The 11,644-nt window shown below is 37.4% G+C and overlaps 1 protein-coding gene across 1 annotated transcript; it reads left to right on the top strand.

Annotated features, from left to right (window-relative positions):
* The first annotated feature begins 1,174 nt into the window (after window positions 1–1,174).
* Window positions 1,175–2,935, top strand: UQCR11 (ubiquinol-cytochrome c reductase, complex III subunit XI). Its single transcript, XM_075190063.1, has 3 exons — window positions 1,175–1,307; window positions 1,678–1,815; window positions 2,773–2,935. Exons 1-2 carry the CDS (start codon window positions 1,258–1,260, stop codon window positions 1,796–1,798), a joined length of 171 nt encoding a protein of 56 aa, XP_075046164.1. The 5' UTR covers window positions 1,175–1,257; the 3' UTR covers window positions 1,799–1,815; window positions 2,773–2,935.
* The last annotated feature ends 8,709 nt before the right edge of the window (window positions 2,936–11,644 follow it).

Raw genomic sequence — 11,644 nt, 5'->3', positions numbered from 1 at the left:
AGCATAGACACCCCCTAATGGGGTCATAAACCCAGGGGTTTATGATCCCATTTCTGGACCCTCATGCGCTTTTTAACTAATGGGGTACTTCTCACTTTATTACCCCTACAGAGATTAAAAACTTGTCCCTTGCAGCATTAGCCTTGCAGCTCCCCCTAACAAACACCAGGGGAGCCCGGTACCTTGTACTCAGCTGACCCAGGTCCCCAGCAATATGGCCTCTCACTCCCTCCTTAATCTAGGGAAAACTAGACTCCTATATAAACTCTAGTTCCCACATGAGTCTCACATAGCAAGTGCTGTACTTTCACGTCATGAGACTTAGCTCTGCCCCCAACCGATGCCGCGACCCTGGCGTTCTGTGTGTGCGAGGCACTAGCCTCAGTAAGCTAGATTCCCCAGGTTGATTTCATCTGCCATCACTCTAAGAGTGTCAAACTTGGTAGTCTGTGTGGACCTCATTATCTACTGAGCTAATACTAGATAATGAAAATTGCGTTTAATGTACAAAACTCTCCAGTGTGTTTGGCTAAAATTGAAGTGAAATCTAAAGTAACAAAATAGTCATAGAACAAATCTTCAAAACAAGGCGCTATCCTTGTAAAATATACATACATTATTTAGTTACAAAAGTTATATTTTTTAAACTGATACTGTCTCCTGGACATTCTGGGTCAGGGGGCAAGTATATTATTTTACTCTAATCCTGTCGCATACACACATTGAAGGCAGCCATTTTGCGGACAGAAGCAGTAGTCATAAAGCATCATCATATGCCTTAATAAGATCACTAGTTCTTAGCAAATTGATATTGCAATCTCAGAATTATCGGTTCAGTCCACATAAGACTGCCTTCAATGTGTGTAAACGGAAAGTACACTTTAAATTCAGTGGCATTTAACAGTTTTCATGGCAACGCCAATATAACTTTAACCCAATCATTCGATGATGTTGTGGTCCTCGGGCTAGGACAGGAGTAGACATTGCCTGATTTGCTAAGCAGAGGACAGGAGAGAGAACAAACTTATAAAAGACACAATAAGTAGTCAAGTCAGATAAAACAGCCTAATAAATTGTCACCATAATATGCAAAAATAGCGCTGAAACTGATACAAAAACATGTCACAGGAGAAAATAGACAGGCACATGTAGGGGGCAGCTAAGCCATAGGTCCTTAGAGGCCATTTTGTTGTCTTGCAGCTTGTACCTGGTAATAAATATCAACGTTAGGTCACATTGAAACTTTGAGTCAGAGCCATGCTAGGCAGAGCGCTGGGACCTCGGTATCAGCAGCTGGCGAAGAACTGGTGAGAAATCAGTATCTGTATTTACATTTACATTCCGGCCTTTTAAGCATCCTGTTACTCGTATAATAAATTAGTTTTCTCCTTATATTGTAATGGAAAATTCTGTATTGGTGTGTAGGATTGCTTCATTAGAACAGTTTGTTTTCCACGAAGTAGTTCAGCAGCGAATCTGTCCCTGAGTTGTACAATCGAGGAAATGAATAGCCAAAATAACTTTTATAGATTGTGACTGATCAGAGCACTTCTGTGTTACTGAGTCATTTTGCTCCTTTATAGTGTGCTCCAGTTGATTTGGTCTTAAATTAATCAAATAGAATGCTTTTCATTTATATGTGTGTACATGTGTATAATTGTCTTTATCTCTCTTTAGGGCTCCCACTCTGCTCACATGGGGTTCAGTTGCCGGAGTGGGATTAATTTGGGCTACAGACTGGAGACTCTTTCTTGATTATGTGCCCTACGTAAATGGCAAATTTAAACAGGATAAATGAATTGGTGCAATTGATTTGTGAGTAATATTACTAATCTAAACTTGGTTATACAATGTGTTCACTACATATGGCACTTTGGGTAGACCCTTGAAATGTTTTTTCTTTGGAGAGCTTAGTTTTGTTGGGGGGGAGACTATGTGGTGGGGTTTCTTTTTTGTTTGTCTTTTTTACAGCCCTCAAGCACTCTCCTGTACATCACTTCTATCCTCAACCATTATTTTTTTCATTATTATTTTTTAATTTGTTGTGTGCAGGAAAGTAAACTTGTAAGGATTTTGTTAATTTCCAACACACACACAGACAATGTGTAGTGATGTTACAATTTCTATTAACAGTGATTATAACGGCAAAGATTCTGTGTTTATTTGCACCTCTCACAGAAAATGTGTATGTGTATATATATATATGTATGTGTGTGTGTATATGTATGTATGTGTATATATATATATATATATATATATATATATATATATATATATATATATATATATATATATATATATATATATAATTTTTTTTTTACTGGATTAGATGTTTTCTGTGCAGGCTATGAGGAAACTTGGAGTTGCTTCTTGTATGTTTGGACCTTTTGAGGACATGGCCATTCCCCCACATACACTTCCTGATTATGTTGGTTCCTATGCAACAAAAAGGGCATAGGAATTACTATGTAAAAGTATATGGCAAGCTAGATATTGAAGTGTCACAAATCAATTTTTACATTCTTTATGTGGCTAGGAGGCTGTAGGGCATGTATAGGACTCCTTGCTAAGTCTGTATCTAGAGTCCTATTATGGTGTCCTGTTGGTTAACCCCTGTGCCTGTACAGAACTGCAGCCTATTATCATAAATTGTGGCAGGGTTGTATTTTTGTGTTTGATTCTTTCCCTTCTGAAATATAATGCATACTTGCTTATGTTCTAGCATACTTACATTTATTTGCATCTAACTTTCCCTACCTTCTTTTCTCTCAGATTCATGACTGGCGGAGGATCTGAAGGAGTGAAAAAATGTACATATGAAAGTGGTTCACTATGACAGCTGTGTGTGCACACCTTTTACTAATTTTTTCAATAAAACATTAATTTGTAGATCATTTTTGCTTGCACAATTCCAAATAAAGCCAGTTTATCTCTACTATTGGGCTATTTATTTATTTTGTGACCTATAAGGAAATGCATGTGTGATTTGGGCTGCATAAATTTGCATAATATACCAGAATTCCTTTAGTAAATGACTCCCATTTATGCCACCCTGTATCTGTAGGTTCACCAATATCTGTCCCTCATTCTACCAGATCACGGTATGGCTGGGTTGTGGGGAGACTCCATGTCTAAACGATGCAGCTGCAGTTGGGGGTTGAATCTGATTCACTTCCAGACTGTTCATGTACTACCGAGCAGCCGAATCGGTGTGTTCCCTGTGCAGAAGAAATTCCTCCAAGTTTTTTTAGTAGTTCAGTGTTAGATGCTTAAAAATAAAAAACATATAGTGCAATGTGTTTTATATGATTAGCTAAATTATAACATGATTCATATAATATAAATTTGTGACATTATATAACAATGTAGTAATATAATCCTATTTCTATAAAGGGACTCAAAACTAATCTAATGTGCAATACAGCAGAGTTTCATTCATTCAGTAAGGAGAGATATGCCAATGTAGTGATGCCTGTGTAAAAATGAAAGGCTAGATTCCGGTCTTGTAGCGAGAGCAGAGACTGTTTAAGTGTTAGGAGAAGTTATAAAAGACAAGATAACTTTTACATACAAATGTTGTTAAAAGGTACTGAGTTGTTGTATTATATAAAATATGAAAGGAGATATAATATGAGTTTAGGAGGAACGAGATGTGACCATATAGAACATTAGAGATCGGGTGTATAATAGGAAATGAAAAGTGCTATTTTAAGGGATTTTTTTTTTTATATAGAATAAGAATGTTTTGGGAAATTCATTATTTATTTGTAGAATAAAAGGTTATCAGAAATAATGTGACAAGCTTTTTTTTTTTAGATTGGATTTAGATGTGTTTTTAAACTAGCTCACTAATGTTCACATCAAGCCTTGATAAAGATTAACCTAACTGAAATGCGTTGGGGATCAGATGTGTGGAGCAGTTGTCTTCTTACCCAGAGATCTATGAAGCAGGCACCTTGAGTATCCATATTGAAGGGCTTGTGTATTCACTCTTTTACCATCTTGTGGTAAGAACCCATCTGCAAATGTATTGGATATTGTATAAAAGGAATGTATCTTGATGTAATAAATTATTTCCAGTATTGTCACTGGTAGTAAAAGCAAGTTGTTGTTTTTTTTACACTTTTTTGAGTACTGTTTTCTTATTTTTATTTTTGAATGATTTTATTTTTTGCATAGAACACTGGTCTAAAAAATCTTAAAGGAATTTATTTTGAACTAGCACAAGATTATTGTACAACAGAATTGTGAGGCTGGAAACATTTTTTTCTTATATATTATAAATGAATATTTATATTTAGGAATATTGATCAATTAATTATACAGCATTGATCAGACACACAAGCGCCGTCTTCCACTTGCTTTTTCAAAACGTATATGGGGCTCTATATTGATGATGGGGTCCGATGTATGAAGGGCTGCAAGTGTTTTGTTTTTGTGCCTTAAGAGTTTCTAGGTTGTTTCTTGTATTGATGAGCAGTGGAATGCGTCTGTGTTTAATGTGTTCGTTAAGGAACAGGGATTTAATCTGTTGGCACAGGAGGGTGGCTAATGAGTCGATGTGGTGCTTGGTGTTGGCATGGTGAAACGGTAGTGCTTAATGTGTCTGGGGGGATGTTTTGGCACAGTAGTTGAATGTTTCTGTTCAAGGGAGTGATGAGTTAGAATAAAATGTCACGGCAGAGGGGGGGAAATGCTTTACATGGGCAGACCAATGAGCTTGTCCATGCCATGCGGCTGGATTTGCCAGTATGTTCGCTGAAGGCTTGCAAGTAGTAAACCATATTTTTTTTTTTTTTTTTTTTAATCATCATTCTTTTATGGTCATGTAACATTTGATTGTGAATTCAAATAAGGACAAGGGGACTATGGGGACTTGGCTTTCAAGTAAGGAGCAGTTGTAAAAATGTTTTTAAGGTTTTAAATTTGGCCTCTCGTAACAGGGAATTATAGTCCCCATTGTTCAAAACATATACAAGTTTACATGGGTTTTATGACCTAAGCTGTAGCACTGGTGGACAACTGGTTTGTAATTGTATATGTATGATTCGCAGAGGCACCACATTTTTGTGAATGTTTTATTGCTGGTGCTTTAAGCTGCTTTTAAAACTACTTCAAAGCTTTGATCAATTGCTTGGTTTTGGTTTTTCTTTGGGTTTGTTTTTGGTAATGTATACGAGTCTAAAATGTAGAATTAAAAAAGTGGTGTACAACTTGACAGGGACTGGAAATATTGGATGAATATGGTGAGCTGAGAGTGTAAAATGCTAGATCTCCATTAGTGATTTGCAGTTCTGGGCTGAAGTAAAGTAACAGGACACTGGAGAGAGGGAGTACACAGTGACTGTGAATATAGTATTCGAGAAATAAAGCACTGAAAGAAGAGCGTCAAGGATCATTAACTAAAGTAATAGGGGGGATTCAGTTTTCTGAGATGTGCTGCCAGTTACCACGTTGTGCACATTACCGCTTATTACGGTAATTTCCGCTCATTTTCTTGCACAGGTTTACGGGGTACAAAGAAATATGAGTAAAGAAATAATGCCAGGAAAAACATTGCCTGTCTGGACTTGTTAGTTGTATAGGTATATAAGAGCTACTATACATCCAGAGTCAGTTGCTGCTCCTCTATTACATAGTGTAAAAGGTGTATAAATGTGTTTAAGGGGTTTTTGTTTTTTTTGTTTTTACAGTGTTTTTTTAAATCTGTAAAGATTTGGTTTTATCAAACAATCGTGTTGCAAAAATGGTCAAAGCTTATTTATATCTAACAGTGTTCTACCCAACACCTATTTCCCGAATGCTCTACCTGGCATGTTTTAACATGCCACCCGGCTGTTAGAGCCTAACAGAGTCCTATTATAATAGAATAAAGATCTGCTTTATAAAGCTTAGGCTGGGTACACACTGGAGAATTTTTGTCTAATAATCGGGCAAATCAGCCGACATATGACAGTTCGGTCGGCAGTTGGGTTAATGTGTATAGTGACACGATGGTCGAAAGTCGTTCCAAAGTGTCGATTGTCGGCTCATTTGGTTGGTCGTGCTGTTTTAATATCTTCGGAACAACCACCTAACAATCATGTAGGTGTGTAGAAGTTTCTGATGGATCCATGATGAAATGCAGATAGTTCCTCGAGCTGCGACTCCTTTTGGGGGGGGGGGGGGGGGCGTGTGTATGTTAATTTTCCTGTACCAGTCCCATGGGGTGTGGTGTCTCACTTATTTGGTAATTAAGTGCTTCTAGCGGTAAAGCAATAGGCGATGACAGGTGTCTAGTGCATTAATGCGTACAGCAGATGTCTGCCATTTTAATTAGAAACCTTTGTCAGTCTAGTGTTATAAAAAAACCCGCTTAATTTATGTGTGTATTGCTTTAGTCTGCTTCCTTAATTATAGCTATGTGACACATTAATAAAAATGCAAAGTGTATCACATTGTACATCCAACAGATTTATTGTTGAAAAATAAAAAACTTCAACATATTTACATTAGTACTATAACATTGGACTTTTTAAAGGTTAATCTGGCTATTGTGTTGTCATAACCTTCTGAAAAACTGAAACATCTCCATGAAGGTTTTTTTTTTTTGTTTTTGTTTTGTTTCTTCTTACATCACTGTTTGCCCTTAATTCTTTTAAAATAGTTTTGAAGCTTCCCCATCTTCTCTACCACACCCTGCAACGGACTACCAACATTATTTTCTTCTTCAGAACTTTTGCCCGATATAACAATGCTATCTACAAGAAAAGGGAAGAAAAAAGTTTAGCATTTAACTTCTATATCTGTAATAAAGTTAAGTTCTTTTCCAACACAAAGTAAAGTTCTAATTTGCTCATCTTCTACATTGCTCGTAATAACTTTGTTGTGGTCCCTCTTGTTGCATTTTATGCAAAGGTACCCTTTACCTCCATAGGTTCTGTAAAACAGGCACCATTTTGGTTATTATAGCAGTATACATTTCTCCCAAAAACATTTTACAGTTTCCACATGTAACTTCAAATACCTTCTTTTAATACATCTTTTTTTTTTATTTTTCTTCTACTTCCGTATCTCTTTTTCTGCTTTAACAAGTACGTGTTCAGCTTTAAAATTTTCGGTACCTAGGCAGCACATGTCATTGTATATTCTTATTTTGTCAGTTATTCATCTACAAATTCACTAACAAGTCCTGCAAGCAGTAGAACAATATGTCAATCTCATTTTTGTTAATATTTCTACAGATTCGCATCAGTCTCTGGTTTTTGGGGTTTTTTTTAAATTTATTTTTTAGGTCTGACCAACGCTTCTGCACTTGAAATTTATTTATTTTCTTTTCAAGTTTCTCAATTTGTTTTAGTAATTTCTGCATTATTAGTTCCTTTCTGATATTAACTCTTCGGTATTTTCTCTTTTGGCAGTCGTACTGGTCCAGTACTTTTACCATCATCTCCACCTCTCTCGGGCTCATTGCCTTTGCTCTTTTCACGCCTGTTAACTCTTCTTCTTTCTTCTTCGTCCCCTAGTACCAGACAGGCTCCTTGGTAATTTTATACTCGGACATACGTTCATTTCAGTTGTGGACCAATCAGAGGTGGTACCTATACAGAATGGAGCATCGTGGGTAAAGGCCATTTGTGTATAATAACCTTGTGTTTGGCCAATATATCAATATATTTAGCCCCTAGTGGTCCAGGAAATACAAACTGATACTATGGGGCATATTCAATTGTTAGCGAGTTTAGAAGTTCGAGCGCGTTAAGTCATTTTTTTATTTTTTTCCCCCTTATTTTCGAGGTGGTTGTGCCTGACCTCAGTCGGCTCACAAAATTGTGAAAAGTAGCATGTTATTTATTTTTTAAAACCAAAAGCGTTTGTTCCCCACTCTATTTAGTCTTAACCCTAGTGCTGGCAGGCTATTGTTGTGTGTGTTAAAATCTTTGAAAATTTTTGCGTAGGGTTCCCCCTAATTTAATTGAACCAGCGCTAGGCAAACCAGCCGGGGTGATAGGCATTATAGCAGGGGGAAAATGCAGTTTGGGTCCCACGGCCATAATGACTAAACACCCACAGACTGTTCAGGGCTGGCCTGGATTCCCTAGGGAGTGGGGTCCACTGAAAAATGTAAGCGGGCCACCCCCCCTAGGGACACCCAGCCCAGTGCCGATAGCACTAGGGCTTTTCCTACTACCCAAGGGCTGTGGGTAGTAGGGTAATAAATGGGGATTTTGTATGAAAAAAAAACCCCCAAAAAACACAATTTTGATTTGTGGAACTACATGTCCCAGCCAGCCATGTTGGCCTAAATAGTGTGGGCGTGCTGCTACTTGTCTAACTACAAGCACCAGCCTACTCCTGGCACCCAGGGCGTGTTGGCACTTGTAGAACCACAAGTGCCAACATGCTCTTACACCCACGGCTGCCTGTGATCTGTAGTTCCACAAAGCAAAATGTTAAATAAAAGCACAACACCCTCATTCCAACCACAAATCTTTATTAAAAATAATAAAACCCCAAGAAATACAGTAAATGCCCTCATGTACACCACAGATTTTTTTTTATTTTTTTTTTTAAAAAAACCCACCATTGCTGAAATCCTCTGTTGCAGCATGTAGTAGAAAGACATGACAGTTAGTGTTCTGCACCAGATGTAGAGGTCCTGAAGCTGTGAAAAGATAAACAAAAATTGAAATTAAATTAAAAAAAGCGTGTGGTCCCCCCTCTATTTAGACTTAACCCTAGTGCTGCTGGCCTACTGCTGTTTCAGTGAAAATCTGGGGAAAAATTGACATAGGGTTCCCCCTTATTTTCACTGAACCAGCACTAGGCAAACCAGCTGGGGTGGTAGGCACTACAGCAGGGGGGACACGCAGCAGGGGTCCCCCTGCCATAATGACTAACCAACCCCAGACTGCACTGTTGATACAAGACAGGATGGATCCATATTGTTTGTGCCTAGTTCTAATCTTGCGATCAATGTTTCAGCAGAAACCAAGATTCTCCAATCGCCATCTATCCAGTTTTGGTGAGCCTGTGAACACTTAAGCTTCCGTTTCCTTTTTTTTTTCAGCTGACTGCAGTGAACGTGCTGTGTGTTTTCTATGTACCCTCGCATGGTTATTTGAGTTGCTGTCGCCTTCATGTTAGCTTGAACCAGTCTGGGCAAAGTAGGCAAATATTTCTGAAAGACTACGTAGTCTTGGGTATAAGATATAACAATTGCATGAATGGGAGGATGGTTCTTATTTCTGAACCTTACCACATTTTTACTTAATGTATCTTTGCAAATAATCTGATTTAATTGCAATTCTATTTAAATGTTAATGTGAGAATGGATTAGATAAAAAAGATTTTACTTCAAATAAACCAAAAATTAAAACTTAAGGACAAGAATGAGCCTTTCTGTATGTTTGTGAAACATCAAAACAAAATAGATATATGCAAATCACTATGTTATATTATCACCTAGCGCTTTTAGCTTAATTTTTTTTTTCACTACACTTTGTTTACACTTAAGCTTGGCTGCTGGCTGTTAAGAAAAATGTTTAGATCTGAATACAGAACAAAAGATCTGAATATGGTCAAAAAATCTTTTTTAATGTGGTGAAAGATTTTAATACACACAAATCCATGGATAATTGTATTTTTGGGATTGCCTGGTCAAGGAGAATAAGTTAAGAAGGGATATCACGGACTGTGGGGAAGGGTGGGGGGGCATGAAATCATATAGGAAATTGGAGAAAGACCCCAACCCTCCTCCTCTCTTCTCCGTCAAACGTGCGCTGAAAACCCACCTCTTCCTTAAAGCCTACCAACCATCCACATAACCCCTCCACTTGCTCTCAACTCGCTTTCCCCCTTGCCTCATCTCGCCCCCCCCTGTGCTTGTTCAGTTTTCTCTCCCTTAGGATGTAAGCTCACATGAGCAGGGCCCTCTTCCCTCATGTCTCCCTACCTGTTCTTCTGCTCCTTTTTTGCACTAGCCAGCTTGGAGTTTCTGAAGTATTGGTATTTTTGTTTATTGTTTTGTACTGTTTCACCCCGTATAGTCGACTGTTTGTACTGTGTACGGCACCGCGGAAAACTTGGGGCGCCTAACAAATAAAGGAGAATAATAATAATAATAACCCTGATTTTTGTCCCTGAGCTACAAACCATTTTAGAACAAGATTTTAAGAACGGGATCATTGATCGGGATGAATATTACAGGAGCGTCCCATCATCTTGATCTTCTATCATCTCCCTAAATTGTACAAGTCACTGATTAATCCCTCCGGGAGAGTCATAGTAGCAGGGATTAATTCCTTTACTTCACACGAAGTATGCTGATTATTTCCTTACAAAATATGTTACGGAGTTACCAGCATACTTAAAGGGCACTACTTCTGTATTGCAAATACTAAAAAGATTTGAATGGAAAAAGGGTTGTAAAGGGGTTACTATAGCTGTCCAGGCCCTGTATACTTTGACCATTCGAAGGGAATTGAGGCAGTAAATCACTTTAAGAGATTGTGCAGTCAACATAAAACCTTCATTTGAGATTTGATTTAATTCATTCTATCACATAACTATATACAATTTTATGGAGGATTTTATTTGCAGATGTGTGGTACAGTGATGGGTACAATTTTTTGCATCCTGTTTTCCTAACTTGCACAAGGGAAAATGGTCATTTAAACTTCTTTTTACTAATAATAAATCCTTTTTTTGAGCATAATGTCCTAAATCGTAGATATATTGACGATATTTTAATTGCTTGGAATGGCACATTGGAGATTTTTTGTATATTCAAAAATTCATATAGAAAAATTATTTTAACCCATGTTTTACATCTAAAATTAATGAGGTTAGGGTAGAATTTCTGTATCTTATTCTGAAGATAGATGGATAAAAACTGTTACCAAGACCTTTGTTAAACAGGTTGATACCAATAGTTACCTTCACTATGTTAGTGGCCACTTTGCAAAATGGAAAAACAATATGCCCTTCTCACAGCTGCATTAAAATTAATTGCCCAGATCGGACTACATGTGAAAAGCAACTGATGATTTATGCAGATAGATTTTGGGAGAGGTGCTACACAGAATCCCTACTCTATGGATAGCGCTAAGAAATTGGAGAAGAAAGAATGGCATATAAAGACAAAAAAAATCAGGGAGCATAGGGTTTCTTTCCTCACAGTGTACAACCAGGACGAGGAAAGGATTAAACGTTTATTAAGCAAACATTGGAATATAATTCATATGGACCGTATCTTAAGTGCTAAGGTTTTATATAAGCTGAATATAATTTTTAAGAGGGCAAACAACCTGAACACTCTTCTAGCACCCAGTATGTTAAGTAATAAAAATAATTAAATCTTTTTAGCCAAAATCACCACTATAAGGTCTGCATTCTGGATTCCTTTAATACAAATACATTAAAGATCCAAAAATTGATGAATTGTCAAGCAAATTCCGTAGTATACCTCTTAGAATGCCCATGTGGTTTGCAGTATGAGGACAAGATGAAGAGTTTTAAAACTATGTATACAAGAGCATGTGAGAAATATTAGAAATAGATCTGAGACTCATTCAGTGTCGAGACATTTTATGAAATACCATAACGCAGACCCAAGTGTTCGGAGTTTCAAAGCTATTGGGCAGGTGGGGATTTGGCTAATAAA

This window comes from Mixophyes fleayi, chromosome 1 (genome assembly GCF_038048845.1).
Source record: "Mixophyes fleayi isolate aMixFle1 chromosome 1, aMixFle1.hap1, whole genome shotgun sequence".
NCBI classification, from domain to species: domain Eukaryota; kingdom Metazoa; phylum Chordata; class Amphibia; order Anura; family Limnodynastidae; genus Mixophyes; species Mixophyes fleayi.
Note: the sequence above shows the minus strand (reverse complement) of the source record. Positions and strands in the feature narration are given on the sequence as shown.

What these genes read in the sequence shown, in the direction of transcription:
- UQCR11 (XM_075190063.1), top strand. Translation starts at nt 1,258, where the DNA reads ATGCTAGGCAGAGCGCTGGGACCTCGGTATCAGCAGCTGGCGAAGAAC. An exon ending in CAGCAGCTGGCGAAGAACTG is followed by an intron (nt 1,308 to 1,677) that starts GTGAGAAATCAG and finishes ATCTCTCTTTAG; the next exon opens with GGCTCCCACTCTGCTCACAT.